The sequence below is a fragment of the Panthera onca genome, chromosome F1, assembly GCF_046562875.1.
Source record: "Panthera onca isolate mPanOnc1 chromosome F1, mPanOnc1 haplotype 2, whole genome shotgun sequence".
NCBI classification, from domain to species: Eukaryota; Metazoa; Chordata; class Mammalia; order Carnivora; family Felidae; genus Panthera; species Panthera onca.
In genome coordinates, this window is record NC_138355.1 from 69,073,650 (window position 1) to 69,091,831 (window position 18,182).

Here is an 18,182-nt window from a genome sequence, read left to right on the forward strand (position 1 = left end):
AGCCCTTACAGCCATGTCCAAGGCACCAGCAGACAGAAGTTGAGTGTTAACAGTCATCAGCATCAGGAGGAGGAGTTTCTTTGCATCTAGAGGGACCATCTGCATTGTCTCAGCGCCTATAGGAAAGAAGACAGCGGCCAGACACCGACAAGCCCTTCTACTTCCTTTTTTTGCTAATTGTATACAACTTACTTTGAAAAGCCGTTTCCATTCCCTGCACACAGACTCCAGCGGGTGGCCAAAGGGACGTCTCTTCTCGGATAGCTGACCCAGGTCCTCATGCTGCTGTGGTCACTGCTGGTCATCTTTGGTGAGTCCCATAATGTGCATCAGGACTGAGGTGGCAGCTGACGGGGTCTCCAGCCCCTGGACGCCCTAAGGGTTTATCAGAGCCCGGGGATCAGTGGAAATGCTCAGGTCTCTGCTTGCAGCTTAGATAGCAGAGTCCGAGGGGAAAGTCAGACGGTAACGCATCCTCGCCCTTAGTGTTCAAGGCTTATGATCTTAGATAATTAGTAATTAGGGATATGTTCTCATGAATCCAGTTTTCATAATTTCAACATTTACTACTCCTCCCTGAGAACTACTCACACACATCTCTCCAAGACTGGGTTCAGAGACACGTGGACACTCTTTGCTGAGGCCCCTCCGTTAGCCGTCTGCTACCAGGGAAACAAGAGTCCTTTCTCCACATTCAGGAGGCGCTAACATTTGTTAATGAGTAAAAGGACTCTCACATAAAACGTGGCCAGGGAAAGGGAATCTGCTCAAGGTGGGTTCGGCTTTCAAAACTGTGTGCTGCTCTCCGCCTGTCGGTAAGCAAGGTTATGGCCGGTCCAGCCCTCGTGGGTCTTATTAAGAAGGCAAGATGCCCTTCGGCATAAATGGTCAGGAAGCTTTGAAAAATGACAGGTTTGTTACTTCCAGGGCCGGGCAGTTCCACGGCACCCCGGGACCGCACAGCGAGGTGGAGGGGAGAGACAGAGCCTGGGTCCGGGGTCCTGCTCGTCCTGGGGTGGAGGCTCACTCTTTGTTGGAGAATTAAAACGAATGAGTGGGAATTTGAAGCATGAGAAGACAATAAACCAAGTGGCCCACATGGTCAGTTACGGAAATCAACCGAGCCCCCAAGAACAGAAGAGCCTCAGAGTGGGGGGAGGGGACCGGCTCTTGGCCTGCAGCTTGTGGCCGTCACTGTCTTTGAAATGGGTGCCTTAGCATCAAAGCTTAAGTCAGGCACAAGGTCGGGCTTTACACAACAGAAAACCCCCGCCTTTCAGAGCTCACACTACTCACTCTGACTGGGCGTGTTTCCCTATGGACTCTTGGTGACTCGGGATGCCGTGTCATGGTGTAGTCGACACACCGGGTGTGGAGGTGGTCGACGGGGACGGGGGAAGGACAAGGAAAAGGAGAGAGTCGCTGGATACCCAGCGTCCATCCCTGGGACGTGCCTCGGGTGGTCCCTTCGGTCCAGGGATGGGTTTGCACCTGCCTTGTGGATGTGACATGAGCGGGGGGGGGGGGGCCAGTTGAGGTTGGGGGGGTGGGATTGTTGGTGATAATGGAGTACAGGACAGAAAAGGGAGTGATGGGAACTTTGGGGACACTCTAGCCGAGTGATAATAGATTTCTAAATTGTGGGGGCAAACGCTCGGGGCTAACCTCAGGTTTCTGATGTCCCCACAGCTCCAGTCGATGGAAAATCAGGTGAGTCACCTCTGGCCTGTTGTTCTCGGGGTCCGGGTCCCACGAGGTCCTGCAGAGTAGGACAAGGAGAGGCCTCAGAGACGTTCCAGTGTCACTGTTCCCCTGGGACAGCCTGCCCCGTGGCTGCTCTGCTTGGCCGGGTGAGGAGGGTGTGCCCGGCCTGCCCAGGCCCGCGTGCGCCGTGTGGCCACAGCCCGCAGGGAGGGAGGCGTGTGGAAATGTGCAGGCTGGACACGGGCCCATGTGGCAGGATGGTTCTCCAGGCCCTGGGACCCCGGCTCCTCCACAAGGTCCGGCTGAAGGTCCTCACAGCTCTGGCTAAGAGCTTCTGCGTGGTCGGACGGTCCTGTGCCATCATGCTTCTCCGGCCGGGGCCACCACCGGTGGAAGGGGCTCTCGGGGCCCCAAGGAACCGTCCTGGGATGACAGACTCTCGTCTGTCTTCCCCCGACAGCATTCTCCCCGGGGAATTCTTCCAGTTTCTGGATGAAGTCTGTACCCGTGGTTTAAGAATCAGTTTGATTATAAGTCCCACAGCCGAGTCCCCGGGGGATCCGGTCCCTGTCACTGCAGGAAGGCAAACATCTCCAATTAATCTAATAGTTTCCGCAACCCACCTCGTCTGCCCTTCTAACTCCACGTCTTATAACCCAGATTGTCCCCCAGTGCCCAACGGGTAAATCTGGTTCTCCGCATGGACAGCCAGTCACACGTCGTCCAAATTTCATCCAACTCCTGTGAAAGGGCTCGGGTTCTGGTTCCGCGTTTCAGGAGACGCTTCGTCTCTTACGTGACCGAATTCTGCCTCCTTCCACTGCACCTCCAGATTCTGCCAGTCCTGCTACAGTTGAACAGCGTTAGAAGATTTGTGTCTAGATATAGCTTAGTTTCTCACCTGGAGGTGGGAATCCTCAACTACAACCCTAAAATATAATGCAAATGCCCCAGACGCTGAACGCGGTCTGGTACGGAGAAACGGCCCCAGGGGACGCTTATTTTTGGCAATGACTTTTTTTCTCGTGAAAGTCAGTCACCTAAGAGCTGACCCTTGGATTAAAGGTCAGCTCCACCTTATTACTCATTGAAGGGATGGGGAAACTTTCTGGAAAATGCTCAAGGGGGCAATTTCTGAGGATTGAGACTCTGGATCCCATTCCAACAGCCAGTTGACTCCCCCCGTGATCTGGGCCCCCTGGCGGTTTCCTCCGGCAAGGCGAGAAGACAGGGCAGAATGTGAATTCAGAGCACAGTGCGGGGGTGGGGGGGCCCTTAAAGGCTGGATAAAAGCAGAGGGGGCAGGAAAGCAAAGTGTCCCCTGAGGACAATGGTCCCCCGGGTGACATCACCAATAGACAGAGCCGGGCAGGAGAAGCACCAGCAGGACGCTCCGGCATCCACGTAGAAAAAGAAGTTTACGCTGAGACCTCTGCAATGGGCTGAATGTTTGAGTCCCCACCCCCCAAATCGCATGTTGAAACCCTAATCCCCAGCGGATGGTATGTGGGGGTGGGGCCCTTGGGAGGTCATGAGGTCATGGAGGCGGGGTCCTGGTGATGGGATTAGTGCCTTCAGAAAAAGAGGCCGGCCGGAGAGCTGCGCGTGCAAACACACAAGAAGTCAGCAGTCTACAGCCTGGAAGAGGGACCCCACCAGAACCCAGCTGCGCCGGCACCTTGGTCCTGGACTTTTAGGCTCCCGAACCGGGAGAAAGAAATGTCTGTCATCGAGAAGACACCCAACGCGTAGTATTTTGCTACAGCAGCCCAAGCTGACTCAGAGACCCCCTCAGGACAAACATAGGAGGTGGCCCCGAGTAATTAAGGCGCGGGTTGGAACCTCCATCCTGCCGAAAGGGGAAGGGGCCACACAGACACCCTCTCGCTGCCCAACAGCAAAGAGACAGGTCAACATCTGCGTCCCCCTCACCCCTTCTCTTGCAGACTGGCTGACCCTCGTGGCTCCCTCTGCCGTCTTTGAAGGAGACAGAATAGATCTGACATGCCAGAAGAAAAACGACTGGTGGAAAGTCAAGAGGGTGTCATATTACAAGGACGGAGAAGAGTTACAGTTTTCAAGCAAACTCTCCAACTGTTCTATCCAAAGAGCAGTTTTGAGTGACAGTGGCACTTATCACTGTGCTGTTTCTCCTGTTTGGTCTATCTTTCCTTTCCAAAAGGAAAAAACCTCAAGAAGTGTAAGGATTGAAGTTCAAGGTACAGTCTTCCCTCCTGCGGGACAGGGGCTGGACGGGAGGGTAGCAGACAGAGCAGGGCAGGTCCTGGGAGGGGCACCTGACCCCCCACCCCCACCCCCGCACGCCGACCAGAGGGGAACCCGAGTCTTGTAGTCCGACAGCAGGAAGGGAGACCATGTGTTGGGTGACACGGCTGGTCTGAATGTCTTGTTTGCTGGGGTGGCTTTTCAGCAGGAACCTTGGACCTCACTGTGACCCTTCTTTCCAGAGCTATTTCCACGCCCTGTGCTCACAGTCAGCCCCTTCCGGGCCATCGAGGGGAACCCAGTGACGCTGACCTGTGAGACCAAGCTTTCTCCACAGAGGTCAGATGCCCAGCTCCGATTTTGCTTCTTTAGAGATGGCAGAGCCCTGGGGTCCGGCTGGAGCAGCTCCCCAGAGCTCAGGGTCCCTGCCATGTGGAGTGGAGACTCAGGGTCCTACTGGTGCGAGGCAGAGACAGTGACTCCCAGCGTCAGAAAACAGAGCCTCCAGTCGCAGATTCACGTGCGGAGTAAGTGGCAGTGGGTCTGAGCACCGGGGGACAGGGGTCCTTCAGCCCCTCTCCGGACGCCTAGTCTTTCGGGAGCTTGTGCAGCTCCTGTCCCTCTGGAAAGTGGGAACTGAGCTAGAAAATGGGCATTTCGTAAAAATGACAATCAGACAAAGCCCCCGTTGAAAAACGGAATCCAATGGAGCAAATACAAAGACTGAATTGGCTTTATCAAGCCATTCGTGAGTCAGCTGGACCCCGGCCAGCCTGTGGAGAGATGCTCAGAGATGCGCAAAGCGGAAGGTTTTTATAGGCAGGAGGTGGGGCCAGGGAGTGATGAGAAAATTGAAAAAGCATCGTTTCAGGTCCGGGACATCTTTGTGGGGAGGAAACTGCAGGGGTTTTTTTGGTTTTCGGTTTTCGTTTTATCATGCAGATGAGCTCGTGTGGATCCAGGAATTTCAGACTGACTTTTAGAAGGTCACATTGCCAGGGCACCTGGGGGCCTCGGCGGGTTAAGCGTCTGACTCTTGATTTCGGCTCAGGTCATGATCTCACGGTCTTGTGAGTTCGAGCCCCCCATGGGCTCTGCACTGATGGTGTGGAGCCTGCTTGGGATTCTCCCTCTTTCTCTGCCCCTCCCCTCGCTTGCACTCTCTCTGTCTCTCTCAAAATACAGAAACTTAAAAAAAAAAACATTAGAAGGTCACATCCCTAGGATTGGCTGAAACCATAATTAAGTCTCAGTTGGCCGTCAGTGAAGGACAAATACTCCATTTGGGGCTTTTCTTCTTCTCTTTTAAACACTCCTTATAATCTTTCTCTTCTTTATTAAAGTAATGTCCTTCAGTCATGCCTTCAATGATCCCTGGGTGCCTTTGCATTTAGCAGTGGGCTGGGCACATGCTCCACAGTGGCTCTGTCTACAGCCCCACATGCTGGCTTTCAACCCAAGCTGGTTTATTAGAAGGCACCACGGTGCTCCAGTGAAGGCGGCTAAGCGAAGCATCAGAGAAAGCAGAAATCAGAGTGAACTAAGCAGTCGGAGGAGGGGTGGTGATTCATGTTGAGCCTTGAAATTGGGAATAACGAAGGAATGGTCACAGATATTGTTAGTGGGAGCAGCGTCTCTTCCAAGGTAGGACTGATGCTACCGGGACCCCCTCACTCTGTGCTCAAGGCATTGGTCTGGACAGCGACTCCTCCCCCCCGCCCCAGAAATACTTCCTGTCTCGTGGAGCAGATGACACGTTCTTTAGTGACGCCCTGAAATTAGGTGGGACTGGGGTTGGGGCATGCAGTGTCTTATCCACATTCTTCAAGGGCACTCGCTGCGGATCCCCCACCTTTCTGTACTTACAGTGGATTACGGGGGCAACGCCCGTGCACCCACTTCTTGCGCCACCTGGTCCCAGAGTCCTCCGCTGTCAAGTTCTCACCTGCCATCTTCTGTCCGTCTAGGAGTGCCTGTCTCTAACGTAAGCTTAGAGATGCGGGCCCCCAGGGGCCAGGTGATCGAAGGAAGGAACCTGGTCCTGCTCTGCTCGGTGACCGAAGGCACAGGAAACATCACATTTTCCTGGCACAGAGAGGCCACAGGAACCAGCGTGGGGAAGAAGACCCAGCGTTCCCTGTCGGGGGAGCTGGAGGTCCCAGCCGTGCAGGAGCGCGATGCTGGCCGTTATTACTGCAGAGCGGACAACGGCCATGGCCCCATCCAGAGCAAGGTGCTGAGTATCCTTGTGAGAAGTGAGTTGCGCTCTGATTCAGCCCAGACAGAAATCCCAGAGCCAAGGCCACAGTCCTGGGGGTCCCGAGGAAGGGGCTGGAGGGTCCAGGGGTCGGTGCTATGCAACACCAACAGCAATGGAAGGATGGGTTACCCTTGCAAGTTAAAATGTGGATGTCTTTCTTTTCCTAGAAGGGAATTACAAAGGGGGCTGGACTGGCATTAGAAAAACACACGCTGAGAATTACACATGACCGTGTCTCCAGATAATTCCCCAGAATTGATTTTCTCCCAAATTCTTAAAGACGTTGTTGAGGGTCGGAGAGGCCAGGCCCGTTGCTGAGGTCCTAGTCTGGGGGTCTGTGTCCGCCACGTCCTCACAAACCCTGTCCACGGCTCCCTGTCTCCCTCAGTCCCAGCGTCCTGCCCAATCCTATCCATCACAGCACCCAGGGCCCAGGCCGTGGAGGGGGACGTGGTAGAGCTTCGCTGCGAGGTCCAGAGGGGCTCTCCCCCCATCCTGTACCGGTTTTATCACGAGGACGTCCCCCTGGGGAACAGCTCAGCCCCCTCTGGAGGAGGAGCGTCCTTCAACCTGTCTCTGACCGCAGAACATTCTGGAAACTACTCCTGCGAGGCCGACAATGGTCTCGGGGCCCAGCGCAGCGAGGTGGTGCCACTCAGCCTCTCAGGTGGGTTGATGGTCCCTGGATACAGGAGCATTATGACCAGTGGCTCTGCCCCATCCATCTTCATTGGTACCATATTGGGGTTTCGGAAGGTAGGTGGAGGTCTAGGTGGTGGGAGGTTGGAGAAGGTGGTCTCGGTGCCTGGCCGCCTCTTTTTCTCCACACTAACCTGGAAAGTGCACGTTACACTTAGATAACGTTGCGTGACCACCATTCCTGCATAGTATTGATGGGGATTCCAGCCTTTACCCTCTGAGGCTGACGCGCTGGTCTCTTCCCTCAGGGACCAGCAGCTACAGAGAAGAACATGTCACAGACAGAGCTCTCGGGCTGCTGGGTGTCCCTGCTTGTGTTGGTGCTGCTCTGCTGTTTTACTGCAGGTTCCACAAGACACCCGGTTGGTCATCTACCGTTTGTTTTCATTGTCCTTTATTGCTGTGAACTTTTCCATTACTGATAGAGATTGGACAGGAAAGGAGAATTGAGAAATTAAGAAATTAAGAAGGAAAGAGAGAGAGAGAGAAAGGAAAAGAAAAAAAGAAAGGAAGGGAGGAAGGGAGGGAGAGAGGAAGGGAGGGAGGGAGGAAAGGAAGAAGGAGGAAGGAAGGAAGGAAGGAGGGAAGGAAGCTCCCCAAATCTCATCAATTCTTTTTACACGTCACAGTTTTACATGGTGGCTTCTGCTTCAGAAGCAAGTGTGGTAGTGAGTCTGCAATGTCTTTTTCCAACTAATTTCAGACCACAGTGTCACGCATGTCCACCACAATCTCATCAGGTCCCGTACCTAACACTTGCCCAGATGCAAGGGGAGAGGGCACAGTCTCCACTCCAAAGACAGCTCTAAATGTTAAAGAACTCGCAGCCATGTTTTTTAGATTTCCACACGAATCACCACGATGCCAGTCCCTGCCTTCCTCCCACCAGACTTCCGGAAGCAAGTGCCATGGGGGGCCAGCAGTTCCAGACCTAGGCCTCTCTCCTGGAGCATCTCCCCTCTCCAACCTGGCCTGGGAGGCTCTTCCCTGTCCTGTCCCCTCTTCAACACCAGTACATAGACTTCCGCCAGGATTTTGTCCAATATCTCCAGTTCTCAGAAAAAAGGCCAGTTCCGTTTCCTCCACCATCCCTAGAAGCACGAGACCCCACCTTCCATAACCAACACTCCCATAAAGCCGCTGCCGTGTTAGCACGACCGTGCATTATCTTTGTAACGTTATTTTTAAGACCAAGAATTTAGGAAACTCCTCGAAGGGGTAGCTCATACTGATCCCTACCAGCATACTGCTAGCCAAAACACGTTGCCAATGACCAACTATTGCATCTGTTACGTATGACGAGCTTACACATATTATGTGTAATTATAAAAAAATCATTTGGAAGTGTGCATCATGGTCCAGGTTTAACAGTCTTGGGGAAGTTGAGTGGGCCGAGGTGCTCACATCCAGTAGAGGGCAGAGCTAAGATCTAGTGTCCACACTGGCCTGGTCAGAAAGCCTCAAGCCTGCACATAGAGACTCTTGACCTGAACAATTCTCCTCTTGCAAGTTTCCCCAGCTCCAGTGGTGTCATTTTTTTCTTTAAAATTTTAAAAAATATTTATTTTATTTTTGAGAGAGAGAGAGAGGGAGACACAGAATCTGAAGCAGGCTCCAGGCTCTGAGCTGTCAACACAGAGCTCAAGGTGGGGCTTGAACCCACGAGCTGTGATATCATGACCTGAGCTGAAGTCAGACGCTTCATCGAGTGAGCCACCCAGGCATCCTGAGGTGTCATTTATTAATCTGTAAGATACAGGACAAGCATAGACGACAACAGAGTCGCAAGATAAACTTTTTAAGCTCCTACAAAATGTTCCCTTAGACCTATCAACTACCACCGAGTGAGAGAAATTTTGGAAAGTCATCAGTCATTCCTTTTCCAGATGGTGAAAATGTAGCTCAGTTTTTTCAAGTTCAGCGGAAGTTATATTTTTAAACAGACCATCTAAGACTAAGGAATTGTGATATTGTTTTTTCTTTCGCTATGGTTTTTAACTGATAAACATATGTCTATGAAGAGGGAGGTTGTTTTTCTAAAATAATTTCTAATTCATCCACTGTGTTGAATTCTCCCACTCTTTCAAGTTATACACCAATATACTATTGTTTTTTTTTAATATAGAAACAATCTACAAAGCAATAAAACATTTACTTTCTCTTTTCCAATTTTTAAGCAATTTATTTTTCACATCTAATTATATGCCCAAGGGCCTCTGAAATGTTATGTTACGTGGATGCGCTTGTCTAGCCCTTGTTTTTGAGGGAAATTTTTCTAGTATTTCTCTGCTATATACTATATTCAAATACTCCTTCTAGAGAAGTTCCAGTTTTCTTATTTTATCAAGACTACTTCTCAGAAACTTTTAATTTTTGCTAATACCTTGTTAGTGCCTGTGAAGATAATAATATAATCTTTCTCTTTCATCTATTAAATCAATTAATTAAATTATACCAGAATACTTAATGTTGACTCATCTTTGCACTCCTGATAAAAACCCCAATTTTGATGGTGCATTTTTAAGAAAAACTAGCATTCTTTTGAAGTTTTCTTCCTTGATGGTAATGTGTGACATTTGCCAGCTTTGTCGTTATCGTGATCTTTTCCGGGTTTTGTACTCCATGTTACTCTATTTTTGCAAAAGGAAGCTCAACATTATCCTACTTTTTATATTTTTGTATGTTCTAGAATAGTTTACATAGCAGTCTAATTATCTGTTTTTTAAAGAGTTTACATGCTCCCCTATGGAACCTTCGCCTGGTGGGGCTTTGGGGGAGCAGGTCTTCTGGAACTTTCTCTGTTTCTGCTCTTGTAACCAATCTTGTGAGAGACGCTGCTAATGTTCACCCAGCCCTCCTTTACTTCCGGGCATGTGGACAGTCTGTGTTTCCCTGTCTCCTTGAAGTTCCATGTGGCCAGAGACAGGTCCGCAGAAGCAGTACATGTTGTTTCCTGTCAGAAGTATTTACGAGTGAGGCGCTGATGCCCCTTCTCCTTCCCGTGTGCCGGTGACCAGGCACACACATGCTGAGCGGACAGTGTCTCCGGCTGGTGTGGCCTCTGGCAGCCTCAGTCCCTGAGTGACTGTGGTGACAGACACTCCCCCACCAGCAGACTTCTGACAGGTCTGCAGCACAAATGGGAAATTTGCAAACGCAAATCCCCCACAAGTCGAGCCTCGCTTGTTAATGCAGCAGAACACACCCCATCCTGACGCCACATTCTGTTCACGTTTCCTTTATCTTCTGGGGACTTTTCCTAGAAAAGTACCTGTTTTATCCAGGCTTCCAAATTTCCTTCCTTGGAACTGAATGAAGTCCTGTGCTTCCCTGTGATTCTTCTCGCTTCCCGTCCTCTGTTCTTTCTCGTTCACGTTCTTGAATGGCACAGCATATCTATCCTCTGGATTGCAAAGTGAAGCTCCTAGAATCATTTATTTCATCTACCAGTTTGCTTTCAAAATCTGAAATTTCTGCTTTTGTTAGTTGCAGCATTTTTCCCGTTGGTCCTATTCTCTAGAACAAATCAGATATTTAATGTATTTGTTTTCCTCTGTCTTATATATTTATCCATGCACTCAGCACCTTAAGACTTAATTCCCTTAAATGTACAAGTTATAGACACATCTAGGTTTCTTCATGGTTTTGTTGTGAATTATCTGCTCCACTAAGATCTAAGATTGTTGATATCATACTCACTTTATAGACTATTTTTGAAGTTTTCTTTGGAAGCCAAGATTTCATCGACTTTTGTTAATATTCAAAAGTGCTTAAGAAGTCCATTTTAAATCCATTTTTAAAATAATGTATTCAGTAAGGAGTTGCTAGGATCACACACCCTGATTTCATACTGTTTGAAGATATGTGTGCCTTGCCTTATGGTTGAGTGACTGTTTGGCTTGGTAGAAAATCCTGAGGTCATTCTTCCTTTCCTTGAAGAAAATAAATTAGTTCCTCATTCTCTTTGGAGAATACACTTAGGTTAGCCTTCCAACACTGTCTCCTGAAATCCTGATAAAGTTGGAGCGCTGGCTGTATTACCAGGCGAGGTTTTTCATGTTTGCTGAGCTGCACTTAAACCAGAAGGGCTCTGGGTGGGATTACAAATGTTTGATGGGAGGCACAGTGGGCATACCCCCAAGTGCAATGCAACCCTTGAGACTAACTGTGTCCCTTGTAGTGGTCCCTGCTCCCATCCATGTGGACCTGTCCCCTCAGCTCTTAGGTGAAGGACCAGGAAAGAGTTTCTTGACACTGTAAAGACTCCCTCTGGTGACACAGCCCATACTTCCATGCTGAGACGCCATGTTTCTTGTTCTACATCTCCCCGAAAAGCTAAACGGTGCAAAGGAGGGCCCATTGGGTCCTATGAATGTCAACATCAAGCCTTACCCCAAGACCACTGCTTTAGACTTGGAGTTGCTAATATCAGAACATCTAAAAAGTGAGAACCCTCAAAGTCCAAATAAGGAAAGCAGTAAAGTCACCAGCAGTTAACATATATTTTTGCAACAATCAAAACAGCAATAAAAAAATCCAGAAACAGTGACCCATGCCCGTGGGGTTTGCCGTCTGAAGTGGTATGTCAAATCAGTGGGGAAAAAAGAATGGATTGTCCAACCGACAACCGACCACGTCGGAGGGAACAAGTAGTTATCAGGACACAATATAACTGGATCCCTACTCTGTGTCCTACATCCTGCCGGTAACAACATGTGATTAAGTTGGGTGAGAGTTTTAAGAGCTAAAGCCTCCTCCTCTAAAATGAATGTTCCTTCATCTGATTTTCAGGAAGACACTCTGTCACTAATGCACTCAGGTGAGAACTTTTCCTATTGAAACTGGGAACTCCAGAGACCTTCCTCATTCACAATTTTAAATACTTTCTGCTCCTTCTGCTTGCACAAATTACACAGTATCTCTCTGTGACACTCACCCGTGTCTATTCACTACATTTCTGCTATCAGGGTGCTGTCTCAGGCCACAATTCTAGGTGTTATCTTCATAGGATTCGGTATTTCTTGTTTAATTTTTTTATTTTGAGAGAGTGAGCATGAATAGGGGAGGGGCAGAGGGGGGGTAGAGAGAGAGAGAGAGAGAGAAACAGAATCTCAAGCATACTCCAAGCTCAACGTGGAGCCCAACACAACCCTGGGATCATGACCTGAACCAAAACTAAGAGTTAGACACTCAACCAACTGAGCCACCCAGGCACACCAGGATTCGATATTTCTAAGTGAATTTCGTAATTCACATAACCAAGATTATTTATGGAGTACTTACAATGTATGAGCAAGTTTTTGTTAGATATTTAAAGGTGTGAAAGTATGCATAAAATGAGATTTATTTCCACAGGGGACATATTGTGTCATGGAGAATATAAGATGTGTACAATAAACAAAAGAGAGAGAGAGAAACTGATAAGAAAGACACAGATGAAGTTCTAAGGAGAGTTTATAGGAAAAAAAAAATTAAAGCAGGGGCAATATCATTATCTTACTTATAACTTTTGAAAAAGCTAAAGACGAGGAATAGAATATTTTTGCCAGATCAGAGTGGCCATCTTATTAAAGAAGTACATTGTGGGGGTGCCTGGTTGGCTTAGTCGTTAGGAAAGGACATTGTGATTATGTGGCCTGTCTCCGCCTGCCCCCCTGAAGTGACGCCAGAAAGACCACCCCTGAGAGTCTAGACAAAGGGCCACCAAATCACCAGAGCCAAGTGCTGTATCTTCCTGGCTTCTCCCCAGTCTCTCTCCAGCCTGCCTCCTCTCTGTTCTTGCTCTTTCCCTGGAAACTGTCATGTAGTGAGTTTCCTTTCTCTTAGAGATGTTCCCAGTGCAAATTCTCAGGCGTCCACCCCCTCCAACCCATCCCCAGCCATCGAGGACCTGCAGCCAGATTATGTCAATGGTGAGTCTCCCCACTAGAAGGGGCTCCAGAGCTGCGGCTGGGAGGGAAGAAAGCAGGTGGAGAAAACCATGGGGTGGTCTGGACGCCCTGCCTCCAAGAGGCCCAGTCTCAATAAAGAAGCGACCCTCAGAATCATGCTGGGGTTGGGAGGACAGTCACGGAGCAGGGGACTGGGAAGGCACATATGAAGTTTGAACCCTTGTCCACGGACACCTGTGAACCATTGTCTTCTCCCTGCAGTGGACCCTGGAGATGGGGATGTGGTTTATTCCTTTGTCTGTAGCATCCAGCTACCAGAAGACTCAGGTGAGAAACTCCAGAGTGGTTCTTGTCAGATGCATCTTCCCAAGAAAGTGGGACCGGATGTGCAGTGGAGGCTTTAATACAATCCTTGCCCTTGATGTGAAATCTGCAGACCCAAGAGGGAGCAAGAGATATTTGCAGGAAGGTTCTTGTGGAGAAGCTGGATTAAAACACACACACACACACGCACACACACACACACACACACACACACACACACACAAACAGATGGTCAGTTGAGAATAGACAATTAGGGAGGATCTGGGATACAAAAATCAAGTCAGGTAAGAGTGAGAATATCTTTTATTTTTTTATTTTCTTTTTTTAAAGTTGAGCATAATATGACCATTATCCATTTCAACAAGTCAAATTTCATTATTAATACTAACGAAAGTACTCAACTACTCAAATTTCAATCTTTCTTTGGGGACTTTACATACTTATTTATATCTTTATTTTTTAATTTATATCCAAATTAGTCAGCATATAGTGTGATACTGATTTCAGGAGTAGATTCCAGATTCCTCCCTTATACATAACACCCAGTTCTCATCCCAACAAGTGTCCTCCTTAACGCCCCTTGCCCATTTAGCCCATCCCCCCAGCCACAACCCTTCCAGCAACCCTCAGTTTGTTCTCTGTATTTAAGAGTCTCATGTTTTGTTCCCCTTCCTGCTTTTATATTATTTTACTTCTCTTTCCTTATGTTCATCTGTTCTGTATCTTAAATTCCACACATGAGTGAAGTCCTATGATAGTTGTCTTTCTCTGACTGCTAATTTCGCTTAGCATAATACCCTCTAGCTCCATCCACGTGGTTGAAGAGTGAGGATCCCTGAAGTATGGTAGCTAAAGCCCAGGGGGAATTGTCCCAGCTGAAGAGGGTCATTGCAGAGCCTCTTTTAAAGGACCTGCCATGTGGAGGTGACATGGAAGGTGTTACTGAACAAATCATCCTAATCTAGAGAATGTGCGTTGCCACGGGCAGCCTTGCAAGGATCGAGACAGTGGTTCTTTAGCTGTTCAGAGCCATGTCCTTCAGGCTGCAGCCACAGTGCCCTTGAAGCTGCAGTCTTCAAACATGGGCTTTGTGCTCCCAGCTACTTCTGTAGGAGCCAGTGGCCACCAGCAGCACAGCCGGTTTCCCTGCAGGTGTTGATGGGTGACCAAGGGCAGGGAGGAGATTCAGTCCCACACTGCCCACCTGCAGTGAAGGGAGAAAGAAGCAGCCACCATGCCCTCAAGCTGGTGTGACTCAGGATCTCCCCACCCCCCTTATCTGGGTCTTCTGGTTCCTTCTCTATGGAGCATGAACCACTGTGGTTGTTATCTGAAGAACATAGAGAGATGACGGGAAAGTGAGCCCTCACAGAATATTGTCAATAATCCACAGAAGTTGCATCAAAGAGAAGAAGGATTTTGTTCAGCAAGGGTTGGTGGAGGGCTTAGAGCATGGGTGGTCTTAGAAGGACTTCAGAGGGGACAACATTAAGGCATGGAGTTTACATCAGAGCGGAAGAAGCTGGAAACCTACACGTTAAGAACAGCCATCCTGTGCTCTGGTGCATCAAGTCTGGGAATGAGGTCTAAGTGGAAACCCAAGAGCTCAGTAATATTTTTTCCTCCACAGAAAACACCAGAAGGACAATTTTGGAGAACAAGGTAAGCTCGACTCCTGGAAGGTTCCCCATCTTGTCTCCCTCCACCGTGTTCCTTCTCTTCCTTCACCTGTGCATCTCTCCTAGGACCCCCACGTCATCTACTCTGGCGTGAAGGAGATGTAACACTTGGAGGAATGCGGGGCAGATCACCAACAAAGATGGAACAGCACTAAAGGCTACATAAAACCTTATAAAGACGCCCAACCCTCATGACCTCTCACAGACAGAATGTGCTCCAGGGGATGAGCAGGCTGCCATTTTTGTTATCATGTTCTTTCCCAATGTCTCCTTCTGTTCATTCAACATTGGTTGAAGTGTTATTGTACCCCAGATACCGTGCAGTGAGATTATCTCTGTTACCTGCTCTTAAGGTTCAATGTTCGAAGAGTTGAGAAAGAGAAATGAACAAGAGAGACGAGCTTTTGCCTACACCTACTCTGAGATGATGTGAACAGAATCCATTTCTGGGCTTTGCTTTCTCTTCCAAACTGGGACCTCATTGTCCTTTGTCTCCACAGACCTCTCAAGTTTTAAATGAATCCTCTCTTGCTTTTGTGAGAATGTAGGGTTGAGTTTGTGGGAGGGAACAGCATCTTGAATGAGCTTGCTTTATTTGTCCATTCTTGAATGTTTGGTTTGTACTCTGATTCACATTGATGTAGAAGCAACAAGGGTATTTACCTCTGTTTGAAATGGTCAGTGGCCGTTACATTCATTGTAACGTAATCAATTCACATTGATGTAAAAACAACAAGGGTATTTACATCTGTTTGAAATGGACAATGGCCATTACATTCATTGGCACCCTCATATAAGGGGTAAGAAGACCACAGCCCTTGGGACCCTTTGCCTGGGGCAGTGTCCCAACCCCATCCCCCACTAATCACATGGTCTTGAACCAACCACTTAACCTCCCTGTGCCTCCATTTCTTCACCTTTAAATGGGCAAAACCTACAGGTTATTATGAGGATTAAATGTTCATAAATCACCTGGAACAGTGTCTGGCATTGTTAGCACTAAAGAAGTATTCCTTAAATAAAATATGCATAACGATCACTTAGCCTCAAGCCCGGTACAAAGAAAGTTCAAAACGTTGAGATGAGAATCTCTAACAAAATAACTATCAAATACAACCAGAATCTTTACTGAAATACCTCCTCGGTTAGCATCTCTTATAATCCACTCCCTGAAAAAGGTAGGTCACCAACGGGAAGGACATAATTGACTGCAGGCTTGGGTTTGATCATTAATCTACACAGAGATAATTTGGAATATTTCATAAGCCACACACATCAAATTTGAAGTGTATCAGACAAAAATAAATAACTAAGAATGGTTACAATGATTATTTCAATTTTATGCTGAGACAACGATGCAATCTTGGCAAGACCACCAAACTACTGAGCTCTGAGCATCAGGGACTGAGAATTAGCATGATCCCAACAATCTAATTGTGACAGGGTGAGGGTAATCTCAGTCTGACCGTTAACCCTGGTACCATTTTAGCAGTGATGAACCTCTCCTCGCTGTTCTTTACACCCAACTATTCCTGGAGGGTATACACAGCCTCGTGATTAATAGTAACTCTGGTGTGAAAACTTCTAGGGAACATACCAAGACTATATATAGGGACCTAGGTAATTTGATGTATCTCTGCTCAGCCTCCCACTAAGCCACTCTAAGTCACATTTATTCATTACAAGTTACTTATCTAGCTATTTCTGCCTTGCGAGAACCAGTGGGAAATTCTAGGCAGTCAGGTCAGGAATCCCTCCATGTTACCAGGGTCTGTTCCAATGGCTAAGTAGCCAGTGGCCACGCTGATCCATAGACGGGGACTGCCTGAGTAAGAGCTGACACTTAACGCTCCTCTGGTCCACACACTTCACACACATGCCTACGACCTGTTCTGCAACCTGAGGGGCTGACACTTGGAGCTGAGGGGAGCCACCAAAACCTATGGATTTTAATACATAAGGTAATAGATCTTCATTGTAGAAAAACTGGGAATACAGACAATGAAAAAGATAACCATTAAACTCACTCCTACTTCCATCACTCAGACAATTTTACTAGGGTTTCAAGATCCATCAGCCAGAATGTCTTCTATGGATGTGCTCTCATATACCTAAATAGGTGATTTTACTGATTTAGTTTTAAATGTTTATTTATTTTTGAGAGAGAACGTAAGAGCATGTGAATGGGGGGGGGGGGCGGGAAGAGACGGGGAGAGGGGAGACACAGGATCCTAAGCGGGCTTTGCACTGTTAGCACAGAGCCTGAACCGTGAGATCTTGACCTGAGCCAAAGCCAGATGCTTAACTGACTGACCCGCCCAGACGCCCCCATAAATATGTGATTTTAAAGGAATCATTACTGTCATCGGTTTTTAGTCAAAAAAATTCTGTGCTGTTTTCATACTAATAAATGATCAAAGATCTTTGTGGCATTGCTTTGTACGTGTGGATACATGGTAATTTGTTCTGTAAATTACTCGTTTGGGGTAATGACAGTCACTCACTGTGATAGACACTATTGCAGTGAATATCCTTGTTTCTAAGTCAACACTTTGGATAGTGTTACAGTTGAGAGAGATCAAAACCTAAGGCTCTATTCAGAGTCAGACCATAACCTGGCAGAATTTTTCCCGAGAGATCCCAGTGGTCGTGCAAAGGGCCCATCAGCGTCCCGGGCACTGCATCACAGAGCACAAGGGAAGCAACCTCGCAGAAAAGAGTAATCTTCGTCGCCCTTGCCTTCTAGGTGAGGAAGCCAGGATCAAACCCAGAGGGCCCTGGCTCACAGACCTCTTCTGTTTCACTAGCGTTTGGGTTTTGTTTCTTTTCCATTAAAAACTTTCCATTTGTGGACAAGATGGCTTCAGGCTCTTCTCTCTAATCCTCACCTTGGAAATACATAAACGGGCGGAAAGTAGGTGCCTAACAAAAGCTTACAGTAACGATCATAAATACACACTGCTGAGACAGGAAGAGGCAGCTTGGAGGGCGGAGTGCTCTCTGGGTGAGACTTCTGCCCCCCAACACTGCGGTGAAGCGTTGACTCTAACACCCAACGGGTAGCCTTTCATGCACTTTTTTAATTCTTTTTTCTTAGTGACTTACAGGGTCTATTTTCAAACTACTATAAATACTTTATGAATAATATCTGGCAGTTTCCTAACCAACTGAGCATAATAATAATGTTCTGTTACATAATAAGCTCCCTCACGTCTTTCAGCAAGGAAAAAAACCCACCAAATTTGAATAAAGACATCACCCAGTGAATCAGGACACAATTAAAGTTTGCTTTAAATCTTTTCTTGGGGGGAGGGGACACTACACTCCTTCTGTTCAATTAAGAGAACCAGTTTTACAGTCTTCAGATGTTCTTTTTATTTCATTTTTTTTTTACTCTTA

The 18,182-nt window shown here is 47.8% G+C and overlaps 1 protein-coding gene across 3 annotated transcripts; it reads left to right on the plus strand.

The window, feature by feature from the left end:
* Positions 1–16,995, plus strand: FCRL2 (Fc receptor like 2). 3 transcript variants are annotated; one of them, XM_078440715.2, is made up of 12 exons: positions 3–310; positions 1,690–1,710; positions 3,651–3,923; positions 4,173–4,457; positions 5,898–6,185; positions 6,579–6,857; positions 7,138–7,251; positions 11,681–11,708; positions 12,716–12,801; positions 13,042–13,107; positions 14,735–14,766; positions 14,850–16,994. In XM_078440715.2, exons 1-12 carry the CDS (start codon positions 280–282, stop codon positions 14,886–14,888), a joined length of 1,542 nt encoding a protein of 513 aa, XP_078296841.1. In that variant the 5' UTR covers positions 3–279; the 3' UTR covers positions 14,889–16,994. The 3 variants fall into 3 exon arrangements, with proteins under 3 accessions (XP_078296843.1, XP_078296841.1, XP_078296842.1); XM_078440716.2 differs by having other exon boundaries at positions 6,612–6,857; XM_078440717.2 differs by lacking the exon at positions 11,681–11,708 and having other exon boundaries at positions 1–310; positions 14,850–16,995.
* The last annotated feature ends 1,187 nt before the right edge of the window (positions 16,996–18,182 follow it).

Coding starts and splice junctions, on each gene's coding strand:
- FCRL2 (XM_078440715.2), top strand. CDS start 280: ATGCTGCTGTGGTCACTGCTGGTCATCTTTG. Junction 1,711..3,650: donor TCCAGTCGATGGAAAATCAG/GTGAGTCACCTC, acceptor CTTCTCTTGCAG/ACTGGCTGACCCTCGTGGCT. Junction 6,858..7,137: donor GGTGCCACTCAGCCTCTCAG/GTGGGTTGATGG, acceptor CTCTTCCCTCAG/GGACCAGCAGCTACAGAGAA.